This window comes from Oncorhynchus tshawytscha, linkage group LG02 (assembly GCF_018296145.1).
Source record: "Oncorhynchus tshawytscha isolate Ot180627B linkage group LG02, Otsh_v2.0, whole genome shotgun sequence".
Lineage (NCBI taxonomy): Eukaryota > Metazoa > Chordata > Actinopteri > Salmoniformes > Salmonidae > Oncorhynchus > Oncorhynchus tshawytscha.
The window spans coordinates 69,688,057-69,707,372 of record NC_056430.1 but is presented as its reverse complement, the minus strand read 5'-3'; the positions used below and the strand labels follow the sequence as shown (position 1 = coordinate 69,707,372).

At 43.0% G+C, this 19,316-nt stretch overlaps 1 protein-coding gene across 1 annotated transcript in view; it reads right to left on the bottom strand.

Moving 5' to 3' along the window:
• Positions 1-16,140, bottom strand: part of LOC112234947 (sodium/potassium/calcium exchanger 3) — a 77,159-nt gene extending 61,019 nt beyond the window's left edge. Inside the window, exons 1-2 of the mRNA XM_042303711.1 lie at positions 15,571-16,140; positions 9,033-9,167 (exon numbers count right to left, since the gene is read on the bottom strand). Coding sequence (XP_042159645.1) covers positions 9,033-9,167; positions 15,571-15,769 — 334 coding nt within the window. The 5' untranslated portion in view covers positions 15,770-16,140. The remainder of the gene's footprint in view (positions 1-9,032; positions 9,168-15,570) is intronic.
• Positions 16,141-19,316: the final 3,176 nt, after the last annotated feature.

Below are 19,316 nucleotides of genomic sequence, written 5' to 3'. Positions count from 1 at the left end.
TGGCCCGATGCAGAGTGAAAATAGCCTACATAGCAGAGGAGGCTGGTGGGAGGCGCTATAGGAGGACGGGCTCATTGTAAAGGCTGGAATGGAATGTATGAAACGGTATCAAACATATGGAAACCACATTTGACTCTGTTCCATTCACACCATTACAATGAACCCATCCTCCTATAACTCCCCTCCACCAGCCTCCTTTGCTACATAACCCTATGCCCTACAAGTGCATAGGGCTAATTACCCTTCCTACAAACCACAGAGCAAATCCATCTCCTTAAAACCCAACACTCCTCATCGGAATATTCTCCAGTCCCTGAGAAGAGTGAGAGCACCTATCTACCCGTACCTACAGTACCAGAAGAAGAGTGAGAACACCCATCTACCTACAGTACCAGAAGAAGAGTGAGAGCACCCATCTACCTACAGTACCAGAAGAAGAGTGAGAACACCCATCTACCTACAGTACCAGAAGAAGAGTGAGAACACCCATCTACCTACAGTACCAGAAGAAGAGTGAGAACACCCATCTACCTACACTACCAGAAGAAGAGTGAGAACACCCATCTACCTACACTACCAGAAGAAGAGTGAGAACACCCATCTACCTACACTACCAGAAGAAGTGTGAGAACACCCATCTACCTACACTACCAGAAGAAGAGTGAGAACACCCATCTACCTACACTACCAGAAGAAGAGTGAGAACACCCATCTACCTACACTACCAGAAGAAGAATGAGAACACCCATCTAACTACACTACCAGAAGAAGTGTGAGAACACCCATCTACCTACAGTACCAGAAGAGTGAGAACACCCATCTACCTACACCACCAGAAGAAGAGTGAGAACACCCATCTACCTACACTACCAGAAGAAGAATGAGAACACCCATCTAACTACACTACCAGAAGAAGTGTGAGAACACTCATCTACCTACACAACCAGAAGAGTGAGAACACCCATCTACCTACACTACCAGAAGAAGTGTGAGAACACCCATCTACCTACACTACCAGAAGAAGTGTGAGAACACCCATCTACCTACACTACCAGAAGAAGTGTGAGAACACCCATCTACCTACACTACCAGAAGAAGAGTGAGAACACCCATCTACCTACACTACCAGAAGAAGTCTACCTACACAACCAGAAGAGTGAGAACACCCATCTACCTACACTACCAGAAGAAGAGTGAGAACACCCATCTACCTACACTACCAGAAGAAGTGTGAGAACACCCATCTACCTACACTACCAGAAGAAGTGTGAGAACACCCATCTACCTACACTACCTGAAGAAGTGTGAGAACACCCATCTACCTACAGTACCAGAAGAAGAGTGAGAACACCCATCTACCTACACTACCAGAAGAAGTGTGAGAACACCCATCTACCTACAGTACCAGAAGAAGAGTGAGAACACCCATCTACCTACAGTACCAGAAGAAGAGTGAGAACACCCATCTACCTACACTACCAGAAGAAGAGTGAGAACACCCATCTACCTACAGAAGAAGTACCAGAAGAAGAAGTGAGAACACCCATCTACCTACAGTACCAGAAGAAGAGTGAGAACACCCATCTACCTACAGTACCAGAAGAAGAGTGAGAACACCCATCTACCTACAGTACCAGAAGAAGAGTGAGAACACCCATCTACCTACAGTACCAGAAGAAGTGTGAGAACACCCATCTACCTACAGTACCAGAAGAAGAGTGAGAACACCCATCTACCTACAGTACCAGAAGAAGAGTGAGAACACCCATCTACCTACACTACCAGAAGAAGTGTGAGAACACCCATCTACCTACAGTACCAGAAGAAGAGTGAGAACACCCATCTACCTACACTACCAGAAGAAGTGTGAGAACACCCATCTACCTACAGTACCAGAAGAAGAGTGAGAACACCCATCTACCTACACTACCAGAAGAAGAGTGAGAACACCCATCTACCTACAGTACCAGAAGAAGAGTGAGAACACCCATCTACCTACAGTACCAGAAGAAGTGTGAGAACACCCATCTACCTACAGTACCAGAAGAAGAGTGAGAACACCCATCTACCTACACTACCAGAAGAAGTGTGATAACACCCATCTACCTACACTACCAGTAGAAGAGTGAGAACACCCATCTACCTACACTACCAGAAGAAGAGTGAGAACACCCATCTACCTACACTACCAGAAGAAGAGTGAGAACACCCATCTACCTACACTACCAGAAGAAGAGTGAGAACACCCATCTACCTACACTACCAGAAGAAGAGTGAGAACACCCATCTACCTACACTACCAGAAGAAGAGTGAGAACACCCATCTACCCGTACCTACAGTACCAGAAGAAGAGTGAGAACACCCATCTACCTACACTACCAGAAGAAGAGTGAGAACACCTATCTACCCGTACCTACAGTACCAGAAGAAGAGTGAGAACACCCATCTACCCGTACCTACAGTACCAGAAGAAGAGTGAGAACACCCATCTACCTACACTACCAGAAGAAGAGTGAGAACACCCATCTACCCGTACCTACAGTACCAGAAGAAGAGTGAGAACACCCATCTACCTACACTACCTGAAGAAGTGTGAGAACACTCATCTACCTACACAACCAGAAGAGTGAGAACACCCATCTACCTACACTACCAGAAGAAGTGTGAGAACACTCATCTACCTACACAACCAGAAGAGTGAGAACACCCATCTACCTACACTACCAGAAGAAGAGTGAGAACACCCATCTACCTACACTACCTGAAGAAGTGTGAGAACACTCATCTACCTACACAACCAGAAGAGTGAGAACACCCATCTACCAACACTACCAGAAGAAGTATGAGAACACCCATCTACCTACACTACCAGAAGAAGAGTGAGAACACCCATCTACCTACACTACCAGAAGAAGAAGAACACCCATCTACCTACAGTACCAGAAGAAGAGTGAGAACACCCATCTACCTACACTACCAGAAGAAGTATGAGAACACCCATCTACCTACACTACCAGAAGAAATATGAGAACACCCATCTACCTACACTACCAAAAGCCTCTGAAGCCATACCTGTGGCTTGTTCCCTCTCTTCTTTTCTGGCATATTCTATATCTTTATCTAGTCTCATCCATACATTCTCTCGTTTCCTCCCCACTCCTCTCCCATTCTCTGCTCTTTTCTCACCTCCCCTCCTCTCCTCTCTCTTTTCCCCTCCCCTCCTTTCCGCTCCTTTCCTCATCTTTCCTCTCCTCTCTCTTTTCCCCTCCCTTCCTTTCCTCTCCTCTCTCCTTTCCCCTCCCCCTCCTTTCCTCTCCCCTCCCCTCTCCCCTCCTCTGCTCTTTTCTCCCTCCCCTCCCCTCCTTTCCTCTCCCCCCTGCTCTTTTCTCCCCTCCTCTGCTCCTCTCTCCTTTCCTCTATCCTTTCGCTCATCTTTCCTCTCATCTCTCCTTTCCCCTCCCTTCCGTTCCACCTCTCTCCTTTCCTCTCCTCTCCCCTTTCCTCACCTCTCTCCTTTCCTCGCCTCTCTCCTTTCCTCTCCTCTCCCCTTTCCTCTCATATCTCCTTTCCCCTCCATCTCTCTCCTTTCCTCTCCTCTCCCCTTTCCTCGCCTCTCTCCTTTCCTCGCCTCTCCCCTTTCCTCTCCTCTCCCCTTTCCTCGCCTCTCTCCTTTCCTCGCCTCTCTCCTTTCCTCTCCTCTCTCCTTTCCCCTCCCCTCATTTCTTCTCTCCTTTCCCCTCCTATCCTCTCTCCTTTCCCCTCCCCTCCTCTCCTTTCCTCTCCTCCCATCTCTCCTATCTCCTCCCCATTCCCCAAAACAAGCATCAGAAATCAACTCACCCAGCGGGGTCCCCGCAATTAAAATCATCGAAGGTGGGCGTAATGATGGGTTATGGGTAATTTCATGTCTTTCTGGCAGCGTGTGTGTGTTTGTTTGTGTTTGTGTGTGTAATGTGTGTGTTCTTGTGTGTGTGTTAGTGAAATGAGGGGTTCCGTCTGAAGTGCAGGAGCAGCAGGATGTTGGTGGAAGGAACAGAACAATCAGAGAAGCCTTCTGCAGGTACTTGAGGAGAGCTCACGCCGAGCGTCATCAAGGCCTGCACTGTACTGTACACATGTCCATCTCCACTGCTGGGGCAGCAGGGGTACTGGTACTGCACTGTACTGTACACATGTCCATCTCCACTGCTGGGGCAGCAGGGGTACTGGTACTGCACTGTACTGTACACATGTCCATCTCCACTGCTGGGGCAGCAGGGGTACTGGTACTGCACTGTACTGTCCACATGTCCATCTCCACTGCTGGGGCAGCAGGGGTACTGGTACTGCACTGTACTGTCCACATGTCCATCTCCACTGCTGGGGCAGCAGGGGTACTGGTACTGTACTGTACTGTCCACATGTCCATCTCCACTGCTGGGGCAGCAGGGGTACTGGTACTGTACTGTACTGTCCACATGTCCATCTCCACTGCTGGGGCAGCAGGGGTACTGGTACTGCACTGTACTGTCCACATGTCCATCTCCACTGCTGGGGCAGCAGGGATACCGGTACTCAGACACAGACACACATACAGGGTGCTCTCTCTCACACGGACAATAACACACACAGACAGACAAAAAAAATACGCACTCACAGACACACAAATTTGCACACACTAAATGTACACTAACACACCCACAGACACAAGCAATCATAAACGCAATCATACACCCCCCTCCCCCTCCCAAAAAGCACTTTCTCAAAAGGTCAAATCAACACATGACTCACTCTTAACACGCACACACTACATCTATCTTTACCAGGAACACGAAAAGGGGTGAAAGAAGGTAGACTTTTAAGAGAGGTTATTAGTCCAAACTGTGTGTGTGTGTGTGTGTGTGTGTGTGTGCGTGCGTACATACATATTGAAAGGAGAGGTTATCATTTAGTCCAACCTCTACCTTTACGCCACACGTCACTGGAGTCACCCCAGAGTCCTGGCCTCTTAAACGCTTGCTTTCATTTTAACAAGGAGAAGGAGAGGTGAACTATAATAGGCAGGGAAAGGAGAATAACTTGACCTCCGACCCCTATCTCCCTTTTATAGACCACAAGGGTGACCTTGAGGGAGGAGGATGAGATGGGAGATTGATTGTGGCTATTTTGCTTAATTAGCACACCAGAGAGTGGGGGAAAGGAGGGTGAATGTGGTGGGTAAGGTAAATGGTGAAGGGTGTGTGTGGGGGGGATATGACAGCGTGTGTGTGTCATCATTATCTCATAGCTCAAGGTAAGAAAACAAAACATCAATACAATCCTTCAGTGAAACCCTCTCCATCCACTCTTCCCCTCCCCCTTCTCCCAAGCTTCAGTTCAACCCATCATTACAACAGAGTTGAATGTCAAATTTCCACCATCCATATGGGGCTATAAATAGACACTGGGCTAGATGATGCAGGATAGGCCGGTCTGGAAGATGATGATGGTGATGATGTGGTACATATGGAGAAGGGATGTGGGATTTTGAAGATGAAAAACATATAAGAGACCTGCTTCAAATTCACTCAGAAAAAGCCTAAGATTTTAATCACTTTATTAACTCTGTAGGGGAATGCGCTTCTAAACCTAAGTACACTGCTAAGAATAATGGTGCTTAGCAGTTACAGTTGAAGTCAGAAGTTTACATACACCTTAGCCAAATACATTTAAACTCAGTTTTTCACAATTCCTGACATTTAATCCTAGTAAAAATTCCCCTTTCTGAGGTCAATTATGATCACCACTTTATTTCAAGAATGTGAAATGTCAGAATAATAGTAGAGAGAACAATTTATTTCAGCTTTTATTTCTTTCATCACCTTCCCAGTGGGTCAGAGGTTTACAGACACTCAATTAGTGTTTTGTAGCATTGCCTTTAAATTGTTTAACTTGGGTCAAACATTTCAAGTAGCCTTCCACAAGCTTCCCACAATAAGTTCGGTGAATTTTGGACCATTCCTCCTGACAGAGCTGGTGTAACTGAGTCAGGTTTGTAGGCTTCCCTGCTTGCACATGCTTTTACAGTTCTGCCCACAAATTGTCTTATTGATTGAGGTCAGGGCTTTGTGATGGCTACAAAGACATTTTGACACAACTTTAGAGGTATGCTTGGGGTCATTGTCCATTTGGAAGACCCGTTTGTGACCAAGCTTTGGTCGCAAATGGTGTCTTGAGATGTTTCTTCAATATAGCCGCATACTTTTCCTCCCCCATGATGCCCATGATGCCATCTATTTTGTGAAGTGCACCAGTCCCTCCTGCAGCAAGCACCCCACAACATGATGCTGCCACCCCCGTTCTTCACGGTTGGGATGGTATTCTTCAGCTTGCATGCATCCCCCTTTTTCCTCCAAACATAACAATGGTTATTATGGCCAAACAGTTCTGTTTTTGTTTCTTCAAACCAGAGGACATTTCTCCAAAAGGTACAATCTTTGTCCCCATGTGCAGTTGCAAACCGTAGTCTGGCTTTTTTATGGCGGTTTTGGAGCGATGGCTTCTTCCTTGCTGAGTTGCCTTTCAGGCTATGTCGATATAGGACTCGTTTAACTGTGGATATAGATACTTTTGTACCTGCTTCCTCCAGCATCTTCACAAGGTCCTTTGCTGTTGTTCTGGGATTGATTTGTACTTTTTTGCACCAAAGTATGTTAATCTCTAGGAGACAGAACGCGTCTCCTTCCTGAGCGGTATGACGGCTGTGTGGTCCCATGGTGTTTATACTTGCATATTATTGTTTGTACAGATGAACGTGGTACCTTCAGGTGTTTGTAAATTGCTCCCAAGGATGAACCAGACTTGTGGTGGTCTACAATTGTTTTTCTGAAATCTTGTCTGATTTCTTTTGATTTTCCCATGATGTCAAGCAAAGAGGCACTGCGTTTGAAGGTAGGCCTTGAAATACGTCCACAGGTACACCACCAATTGACTCAAATGATGTCAATTTGACTATCAGAAGCTTCTAAAGCCATGACATAATTTTCTGGAATTCCAAGCTGTTTAAAGGCACAGTCAACTTAGTGTATGTAAACATCTGGTTGAAAAACAAGTTTTAATGACTCCAACCTAAGCGTATGTAAACTTCCGACTTCAACTGTATATATACAGTACCAGTCAAAGTTTGGACACACCTACTCATCCAAGGGTTTTTCTACATTGTAGAATAATAGTGAAGACATACAAAACTCTGAAATAACACATATGGAATCATGTTGTTACCAAAAAAGCGTTAAACTACATTTTAGATTCTTCAACGTAGCCATCTTTTGTCTTGATGACTGCTTTGCACACTCTTGGCATTCTCAACCAGCTTCATGGGGAATGCTTTTCCAGCAGTCTTAAAGGAGTTCCCACATATGCTGAGCACTTGTTGGATGCTTTTCCTTCACTCTGTGGTCCAACTCATCCCAAACCATCCCAATTGGGTTGAGGACAGGTGATTGTGCAGGCCAGGTCATCTGAAGCAGCACTCCATCCCTCTCCTTTTTCAAATAGCCCTTACACAGCCTGGAGGTGTTTTGGGTCATTGTCCTGTTGAAAAACAAATGATAGTCCCACTAAGCGTAAACCAGATGGGATGCGGTATTGCTGCAGAATGCTGTGGTAGCCATGCTGGTTAAGTGTGCCATGAATTCAAAATAAATCACAGACAGTGTCACTAGCAAAGCACCCCCACACCAACACACCTCCTCCTCCATGCTTCATGGTGGGAACCACACATGCGGACATAATCCGTTCACCTTCTCTGCATCTCACAAAGACACTGCGGTTTGAACCAAAAATCTCAAATTTGGACTCATCAGACCAAAGGACAGATTTCCACAGGTCTAATGTCCATTGCTCATATTCCTTGGCCCAAATAAGTCTCTTCTTCTTATTGGTGTCTTTCTTTGCAGCAATTTGACCATGAAGGCCTGATTCACGCAGTCATCTCTGGACAGTTGATATTGAGATGTGTCTGTTACTTGAACTCTGTGACTCCGTGAAGCATTCATTTGGACTGCAATTTCTGAGGTGCAGTTAACTTTAACGAACGTATTATCTGCAGCAGAGGTAGCTCTGGGTCTTCCTTTCCTGTGGCAGTCCTCTTGAGAGCCAGTTTCATCATAGCGCTTGATGGTTTTAGCGACTGCACTTGAAGAAACTTTCAAAGTTCTTCAAATTTTCGGATTGACTGACCTTCATGTCTTAAAGAAATGATGGACTGCCGTTTCTCTTTGCTTATTTGAGCTGTTCTTGCCATAATATGGACCCCTACCTTGTCACAACACAACTGATTGGCTCAAACACATTAAGAAGGAAAGAAATTCTAAATGCATTCCAGGTGACTACCTCATGAAGCTGGTTGAGAGAATGTCAAGTGTGTGCAAAGCTGTCATCAAGGCAAAGGGTGGCTACTTTGAAGAGTAACAAATATAAAATATAAAATAAAGAAAAATCCTTGAATGAGTAGGTGTGTCCAAACTTTTGACTAGTACTGTATATATAGTTGTATTTATTTGAGGGATTTAACCCTTTGTGGTTCTATACAGCACCATTTCATCTAGCAGTGTGTAACATGTAACTCAAGCATTCTTACACACCATTCACCCATCGACGAGTGCCGGCTTGAACAGTCAAGGCCAAGTCACTCGTTGATGATCAGATAAGAGGTCGCCATGGAAACTGGGGACTTTCACTTGTCAGAAAAGCTACAGGGTCCCAGAATGTGACCGAGAATAAGTGTGAAAAGTGCTGAAACACCCAGAAAGAACACTGCCGTGTGTGTGTGTGTGTGTGTGTGTGTGTGTGTGTGTGTGTGTGTGTGTGTGATGTACTGTAGGCTCATGGGAGCCTATCTGACCCAACAGTCTGTTTTACCCCAGTTTGGGAGGACAAGGGGAGATGGGAATAACGGAGGGAGGGAGGGAGAATACGGGGTGCTCTCTTTCTTCCTTCTTTCTCTTACCCGGAGCAGGGGCAAGAGAGGAAGGGATATGAGATGTTTCATTTCTTTCTTTCATTTTGTTACCTGGTTCGGTGCAGTTTTTCTTTTCCCCATCCTCTTCCATGCTGTTATTACTGTCCAATGTGTCCACCTCCTGCAGTAGCTTCCTGCCTCCCCATCGCTCATCATCATACGTGGTGGGGCTGGATGTGTCATAACCTACGAGACACAGGTAGAGGAGGCTTGAAACGAGGTAACCAGGGCATGTTCATTAGGGCACATTGTTGCAAAGAATTTTGATCACAAAATAAAAATGATCATTTGTTATTGGACCAGTTAAGTAATACCTCCCGCTTTCTCTCTGTTTTGTCCCTACTTAACACGACCATGATCTACTTTGAAATCAACAAAATGTCTGAGGAGGATTATTTTGTCAGTGTTGAAGTTATATTTATCAAGTTATTATGCACTGAGAAACGAAACGAAGGGAAAGGACTGGGGCAGAATACATTGTATTGAATCACACAAAATTCCACTTGAATCATGAGTGCACTCTGAATAAAGAACACATCTAGAGGCAAAAACAGGGTACAGGATTCATTCATTTTCTTCTTTGGACAACCCTAAACCCACTCTAACCTTTTCAGCTGGCTGACAGACACAAAAGAGAAATGCTTTGAATCAAAATCAGAAACAGAGGTATTCAAATGTCCTATATCAGACCTAGAGGTATGGCTGAACTTTCCACCTGGCATCATCACCTTTGATTCTGTACTCACAAGGCAGGCAGCGGGCCAACATTCAGTGTGTATTCACCTACTCTCACAGACACACACACAGGCCATCCATACACATACACACACATACTCACACGCACACACACAGAAATAACAAGCATATCGCACCGGTGATTAATGTGTCAATGCCTGCAAGGCGTTGAGTGCTTCTCCACTAAGTTCAGAGAACATAACACACACATGCACGCACTTCATGAAGTGGATCATGAATAATCAACATATAATTAATATATATATTCGGCACGTTGTTTAACAGTTTCACAGAGGCACACAATGGGAAGTGGATAAATGCATTAACTGGAGTGTCATTGTTGGTTTGAACACACACACAGTAGTGTGTGTCCCTGTTGCATTGCGTTGTTCCGTTACCAGGATGCGCACACTGACATAGCAGTGATGCACAAATCATGAGTATGAAATATGAATATTCATATACAAGCACCAAGCCTTCTGTCCCTGTTCTGTAATGAAGATTCAATGGGATATAAGTGACAGCTCACGAAAAGTAAATGTCGACCTCGTATAGCAAGCTGTGTGTTTTAAAGTTAAAGTGCTTTGTATAGAGTAGTAGAGGAAGAGAGTCGGAGTGGACATCTTTTGTCTCTCTCTGTAACCTGGAGAAGTGTTTTTAGTATACCCCTGGGTACTCTGCCCTGATTTCAGCTTAGCTGCAGTATGAAACACCTGAGCTTTACTGCGGTTGTACAGGCAATGCTTCTCTGACACACCTACTCATTCAAGGAATTTTCTTTATTTTTACTATTTTCTCCATTGTCGAACAATAGTGAAGACATCACAACTAAGAAATAACACATATGGAATCATGTAGTAACCAAAAAAGTGTTAAACTATATTTTAGATTGTTCAAAGTAGCCACCTTTTGCCTTGATGACAGCTTTGCACACTCTTGGCATTCTCTCAACCAGCTTCATGAGGAATGCTTTTCCAACAGTCTTGAAGGAGTTCTCACATATGCTGAGCACTTGTTGGCTGCTTTTCCTTCACTCTGCGGTCCAACTCATTCCAAGCCATCTCAATGGTGTTGAGGTCAGGTGATTGTGGAGACCAGGTCATCTGATGCAGCACTCCATCACTCTCACTGGTAAAATAGCCCTTACACAGCCTGGAGGTGTGTTTTGGGTCATTGTCCCATTGAAAAACAAATGATAGTTCCACTAAGTGGAAACCAGATGGGATGGTGTACCACTGCAGAATGCTGTGGTATCCGTGCTGGTTAAGTGCGCCTTGAATTCTAAATAAATCAAAGACACTGTCACCAGCAAAGCACCCCCACACCATCACACCTCCATGCTTCATGGTGGGAACCACACAAGCGGAGATAATCCGCTCACCTACTCCACGTCTCACAAACACACGGCGGTTGGAACCAAAAATCTCAAATTTGGACTCATCACACCAAAGGACAGATTTCCACCGGTTTAATGTCCATTGCTCATGTTTCTTGGCCCAAGCAAGTCTCTTCTTATTATTGGTGTCCTTTAGTATTAGTTTCATTGAAGGAATTCGACCATGAAAGCCTGATTCACGCAGTCTTCTCTGAACAATTGCTGTTGAGAAGTGTCTGTTACTTGAACTCTGTGAAGCATTTATTTGGGCTGCAATTTCTGAGGCTGGTAACTCTAATGAACTTATCCTCTGCAGCAGAGGTAACTCTGGGTCTTTCTTGTGACGGTCCTCATGAGAGACAGTTTCATCACAGAGCCTGATGATTTTGAGACTGCACTTACAGAAACTTCAAAAGTTCTTGACATTTTCCAGATTGACTGAACTTCATGTCTTAAAGTAATGACAGACTCTTGATTCTCTTTACTTATTTGAGCTGTTCTTGCCATAATATGGACTTGGTATTTAACCAAATAGGGCTTTCTTCTGTCTACCACCCCTAAATTGTCAGAACACAACTGATTGGCTCAAATGCATTAAGAAGGAAAGGAATTCCACAAGACACACCTGTTAATTGAAATGCATCCATTCCATGCATCTGGTTGAGAGAATGCCAAGAGTATGCAAAGCTGTCATCAAGGCAAAGGTGGCTACTTTGAATAATTTGTTTAACACTTGTTTGGTTACTACATGATTCCATGTCTTATTTAATAGTTATGATGTCTTCACTATTATTCTACAATGTAGAAAATAGTAAAAACAATATTAAAAAAATAGAATTAATAGGTGTGTCCAAACTTTTGACTGGTACTGTAAATATACATATATTTTTTTATGTTTTGTTGTTTCTATGTAATACTACTAGCCACCTAGTAGCAATTTTATGAAGTTGGCTTTAGCTAACCCAACTGCATAACTAGCTACCAAGAAGCCATTTCAGCAATCAATGATGTTGGAGTAGCTAGCTTGTCAAACTATCTTAGCTGGCATGCCATGCTGGCAAGGTTGGAAGACTTGAGAAAGACAAGCAATTGCTAAATGTACTGAAAAAGACTCCATTCCTTCCAATCTTTTACCCAGATTTTAGCAGAGAAGCACATTTAGTTTCTATTAAAAAATATAATTAAGCATAATGATTATGGCTCTAGATCAGGGGTTGGAAACGATTCAGGGAAAAGAACCGAAAGCCGAAAAAAAAAGAAATTATTTGAGGAACAGAACCGAAAGTAATCTATACTGTTCCGGAACAGAACCGTTATTTTAAAAGCATGGGGACCGATTAATAACGTTCTTTAAATGTTCCAGGCATTTTTTTTCCAGTCCCATAAAAACAAACAAACAACATTACACAACATTACATAGGTTACTGTAGTCTACTGACAACGTTACATAGGTTACTGTAGCCAACTAACAACATTACATAGATTACTGTAGCCTACTGTTGACGTTACATAGGTTACTGTAGCCTACTGACAACATTACATAGGTTACTGTAGCCTGCTGACAACATTACATAGATTACTGTAGCCTGCTGACAACATTACATAGGTTACTGTAGCCTACTGACAACATTACATAGGTTACTGTAGCCTGCTGACAACATTACATAGGTTACTGTAGCCTACTGACAACATTACATAGGTTACTGTAGCCTGCTGACAACATTACATAGATTACTGTAGCCTGCTGACAACATTACATAGGTTACTGTAGCCTACTGACAACATTACATAGGTTACTGTAGCCTGCTGACAACATTACATAGGTTACTGTAGCCTGCTGACATTACATAGGTTACTGTCGTCTACTGACAACATTACATAGGTTACTGCAGTCTACTGACAACATTACATAGGTTACTGTCGTCTACTGACAACATTACATAGGTTACTGCAGCCTGCTGACAACATTACATAGGTTACTGTAGCCTACTGACAACATTACATTGGTTACTGCAGCCTGCTGACAACATTACATAGGTTACTGTAGCCTACTGACAACATTACATAGGTTACTGCAGCCTGCTGACAACATTACATAGGTTACTGTAGCCTACCGACAACATTACATTGGTTACTGTAGCCTGCTGACAACATTACATAGGTTACTGTAGCCAACTAATGATGTTACATAGTTTACTGTAGCCTTCTGACAATGTTACATCGGTTACTGTAGCCTACTGACAATGTTACATAGGTTACTGTAGTCTACTGACGACGTTACATAGGTTACTGTAGCCTACTGACAACATTACCTAGGTTACTGTAGCCTACTGACGATGTTACATAGGTTGCTGTAGTCTACTGACAACATTACATAGGTTACTGTAGCCTACTGACAACATTACATAGGTTACTGTAGCCTACTGACAACATTACATAGGTTACTGTAGCCTACTGACGATGTTACATAGGTTACTGTAGCCTTCTGACAATGTTACATAGGTTACTGTAGCCTTCTGACAATGTTACATAGGTTACTGTAGCCTACTGACAATGTTGCATAGGTTACTGTAGCCTACTGACAACGTTACATAGGTTACTGTAGCCTACTGACAACGTTACATAGGTTACTGTAGCCTACTGACGACGTTACATAGGTTACTGTAGCCTACTGACAACATTACTGCAGTCTACTGACAACATTACATAGGTTACTGTAGCCTACTGACAACGTTACATAGGTTACTGTAGCCTACTGACAACGTTACATAGGTTACTGTAGCCTACTGACGACGTTACATAGGTTACTGTAGCCTACTGACAACATTACTGCAGTCTACTGACAACATTACATAGGTTACTGTAGCCTACTGACGATGTTACATAGGTTACTGTAGTCTACTGACAACATTACATAGGTTACTGTAGCCTTCTGACGATGTTACATAGGTTACTGTAGTCTACTGACAACATTACATAGGTTACTGTAGCCTTCTGACGATGTTACATAGGTTACTGTAGCCTACTGACGATGTTACATAGGTTACTGTAGCCTACTGACGACGTTACATAGGTTACTGTAGCCTACTGACAACATTACATAGGTTACTGTTGTCTACTGACAACATTACATAGGTTACTGTAGTCTACTGACAACATTACATAGGTTACTGTAGCCTACTGACAACTTTACATAGGTTACTGTAGCCTACTGACAATGTTACATAGGTTACTGTAGTCTACTGACAACATTACATAGGCTACTGTAGCCTACTGACAATGTTACATAGGTTACTGTAGTCTACTGACAACATTACATTGGTTACTGTAGCCTACTGACGACGTTACATCGGTTACTGTGGCCTACTGACGACATTACATAGGTTATTGTAGCCTACTGACAACGTTACAAGCATAATTCAGAAATTAGGGAAAGATGGTTAATTAGAGAAGAATGGATGGACATTTCAACGCTAGCTAAGGATACTATAGTTGTCACATTGGATTTATTAACTACAAAAAAGGTAAGACGTGTTTTTATTCTGGTGCTGCTCTGCACACACAAGCTTGTTAGCTAGCTAGCTAACGTTTGCGGTGGTCCAACTTTAAACCAACTCGGAAGTTCAATGACATTAAAAGTGTCTTTGTAGAAGCCACTCCTCCATAGGTATAATTATTTGGGCTTAATTCAGATAATGAATGTCATAACAAGATGCCCACTGATTCAATCCAAGCTTCCTCCTCAGAATTTGAGTTGCATATTGCACTCTACACTGTGACTGGCAGCACAGTGTGCGTTTGTCTTTCATTGTGATTAAACCATACTGTTGCGGCAAAATACAATTAGCTCTGAATAACTTTCCTATACAGATTAAATCGCTTAACCACTCCACAGCAAACTGCTCTATGTGCACCTTTTGGTGAAGAAATGTATTGTCGAGCTAAATGTAAAAAAATATATATATTTCAGAGGTTTAAAAAGAAACAGAAAGGAACGCCATGAACTGTTACTTTTTGGGGGGGGGTTCGAACTGGTTCTGAACTTTATTATGCCGGTCAGAACAGTGTAATGGAACGAAAAAAATAATTGTTCTGTTCAGAACGAAACCATTGGAAAATTAATTTGGTTCCAACCCGTGCTCAACAGTGCAGGAAAAAAAACTGTTCAGCTGTTTCAAAAATGACCACACACACACCAGCCATCCTCACATACTTTGTGCCCCCTCAGATTTTGGGGGTGCATGACACCCCTGACCACACTCCAGTCCAGTTCAGAAATGTGCAAAACGAGAACAACTCAAAAGTAGCCTCCAGTTTAAACACAATTTGCATGATGTGCAAAATCAATGTAACATTGTATTATTACAAAACATGGTAACAAAACAATGGACTCTATGGGCTACATAACAGCCATTATGGAACTCCCACTTCAGCATTCCATCCCTCAACAGGGGGGTAAGTTGATAGGCCTACCCTCACCTGAATTTTCTGCTAGGTAGGAGAACCCCTTGACGAAGAGAAGCATCCCTCCCAACAAGCATATTTGGATCAAAACCAACTCCCTTCGCTTTTTCCGTCTCGCTTTGATCTTTTTCTGGTTCAGCATCACTTGTGGCGGGCGATTCCGGGGTCGGACTCCGGCTGGAGACATCCTTTCCGCGGCTTCTTCCTCGTCCATGTTGCCGCCGGAGTGAAATGAGCAGCAAAGCTCTCTGAGGGAATTTTACACGAACGGATATAACGTGGGGGAACGGTGTGAGGGGGGTGGGGGGTCGTAAGGTAAAAGTTTCAAGTCGGTATCGTTGGAAAGTCGCGAGTGTTGAGGTGTGGACTGAAAGGTTTGTTTTCCTTTTGAAGTGCCAGGGCGTCTTGCTTCTATGTCATATTACATTTTTATTCCACGCAATAGTAGGACAGGCTGCGGGAGCGCTCCATAGATGCGACAGTGGCGGCTCGGGCGCGCAACACGAGATTGCTCACTGATGTGTATGGTGATGTGATTGTAGAATGCTGTGTCCGACAAGAGAGAGAGAGAGCGAGAGAGAACGGTTTGATCAAATGTGCAAGCTGTTTGACGTAGAAATTGCGTAGAGACAGTGAGAGTATAACATCATTTTTTTTCGAGGCTCAGTACACTGCCTATCACTACCCTCTTCTTGGAAAGTTTTTTTGCATGATGTTGGCATTAATACATGATAGCTGAATTACATACATTTACATCAACACACAGTTGAAGTTGGAAGTTTACATACACCTTAGCCAAATACATTTAAACTCAGTTTTTCACAATTCCTGACATTTCATCCTAGTAAAAATTCAGTTAGGATCAATCACCACTTTACTTCAAAAATGTGAAATGTCAGAATAATAGTAGAGAGAATAATTTATTTCATTTTTTAAAAAAAATATATATTTATATTATTTTACCTTTATTTAACTAGGCAAGACAGTTAAGAACAAATTCTTATTTTCAATGATGGTCTAGGAACAGTGTGCTAACTGCCTTGTTCAACCACAGATTATTACCTTGTCAGCTCAGGGATTCGATCTTGCAACCTTTCGGTTACTAGTCCAACGCTCTAACCAATAGGCTACCTGCCGCCCCATCACATTCCCAGTGGGTCCCATCACATTCCCAGTGGGTCAGAAGTTTACATACACTCAATTAGTATTTGGTAGCATTGCCTTTAAATTGTTTAACTTGGGTCAAACGTTTTGGGTAGCATTCCACAAGCTTCCCGCAATAAGTTGGATGAATTTTGGCCCATTCCTCCTGACAGAGCTGGGGTAACGGAGTCAGGTTTGTAGGCTTCCTTGCTCACACACATTTTCAGTTCTGCCCACAAATTTTCTATAGGATTGAGGTCAGGGCTTTGTGATGGCCACTCCAATACTTTGACTATGTTGTCCTTAAGCCATTTTTCCACAACTTTGGAAGTATACATTTGGAAGACCCATTTGCGACCAAGCATTAACTTCCTGACTGATGTCTTGAGATGCTGCTTCAATATATCCACATAATTTCCCTCCCACATGGTGCCCTCTATTTTGTGATGTGCACCAGTCCCTCCTGCAGCAAAGCATCCCCACAACATGATGCTGCCACCGTCGTGCTTCACGGTTGGGATGGGGTTCTACGGCTTGCAAGCCTCCCCCTTTCTCCTCCAAATATAATGATGGTCATTATAGTCAAACAGTTCTATTTTTGTTTCATCAGACCAGAGGACATTTCTCCAAAAGGTACAATCTTTGTCCCCATGTGCACTTGCAAACCGTAGTCTGGCTTTTTTATGGCGGTTTTGGAGCGATGGCTACATCCTTGCTGAGTTGCCTTTCAGGCTGTCGATATAGGACTCGTTTTACTGTGGATATAGATACTTTTGTACCTGTTTCCTCCAGCATCTTCACAAGGTCCTTTGCTGTTGTTCTGGGATTGATTTGCACTTTTTGCACCAAAGTATGTTAATCTCTAGGAGACAGAACTCATCTCCTTCCTGAGCGGTATGACAGCTGATTTCTTTTGATTTTCCCATGATGTCAAGGAAAGAGGCACTGAGTTTGAAGGTAGTCCTTGAAATACATCCACAGGTACACCTCCAATTGACTCAAATTATGTCAATTTGCCTATCAGAAGCTTCTAAAGCCATGACATATTTTTGGAATTTTCCAAGCTGTTTAAAGGCACAGTCAACTTAGTGCATGACAACCTCTGACCCACTGGAATTGTGACACAGTGAATTCTAAGTTAAATAATCTGTCTGTCAACAGATTGTTGGAAAAATTACTTGTGTCATGCACAAAGTAGATGTCCTAACTGACTTGCCAAAACTATAGTTTGTTAATGTGGAGTGGTGGAAAAACGAGTTTTAATGACTCCAACATAAGTGTATGTAAACTACCGACTTCAACTGTATCTTCAGAAGTTGTTTGTGCCCAGGCCACTTTATATAATATTTTATTAGGCTATAGGCTATTATGCATACGTTACATAATAGATACATGAATGCATTGCTCATTAATTTTACATTAATTTATATATATGTCATCAAATAAGATGGACTGTGATTACTTTACAGTGGGAAATATAACTATCCGACGTTATTTACTATCATTAGACATGCATGCTTTGAATAAACAGGCCTAGCCCAGTGAAAGGCTTCACATAATGTAAAGGATATGAAATGAGGCCATTTTTCCTCCAAACAAATTATATTTGGCTATTCACGTAATTTATGGAAAAAAATATGCTTGTATGATATTTATAATTTTAGGATAATAACTTAATTCTGACAGTCACTCTTGATTGTGAGTTTTGATTGTTTGAGTTTTCTTATAAATAGCACTGGAAAGTTTCCAGCAAGAGTGGAAAAAGTGGTTAGGGCTCTTAGCAACTAGGTTTCATTGTGCCTCCTTTAACCCTTTGAGTCAAGGAACAAGAGAGAGAACCAGAAACGAGAGAATCAGAGAATGAAAGAGATAAAAAAGTAAAAAGAGGTGGCAAATGGTGTGAGAGAGATTAAAGGGACAAAAGTAGCATAATAATGCACCAAACAAGATAGTGCTTTATGTCTCAGAAGGTTTGTCCTCTCACACAAGTATCTTATAAGCTACCTGACCACAGAAGGAAGTATGGCATTGTACTGTCATGAGAAAATACATGAGAAATAAGAGCTAGACACCACACACAACCAAATTGTCGGTTGCGGCCCAGATCTGCTTTTATGCATAAAACCATCCCTGAAATGAACGATTGCCTATAACCTGTAGAGAGGAATCCTGCACTCAACCCGGGCATGGAGTTATTTAGTATACTAAATAGGATGAATTCCCAAAGTCTCAGAGGTGCACAAAAGAAAAGAAAGAGGGGGAGGAGGAGGAGGGAAGGGGGGGGGCAACAAATTAAATCCAGTTAAATTGTTTTTCCATAGCCAGTGGGGTTTGGCAAGAGACTGGCTCACACATGAGAGGCAAGATAAAGCCCCCGAAAGAAACAGACAATCCCAAACGCTGTAGCAGTCTCAGATGTAGCAGAATGCCTGGAATTTAACCCACTTTCCCATGGCCAACTGAACTGACACCGCACCCAGACACAGCTCCAAAGGCCTGGAAGAAGATACACACACGGAAGTGCACACTTGTAGTACAGTACTGAGATCCACAATGAAACACTATCAAAGACGGAACAACTCACACACAAACTGTAGAATCCCCCCCTCCACCATCAA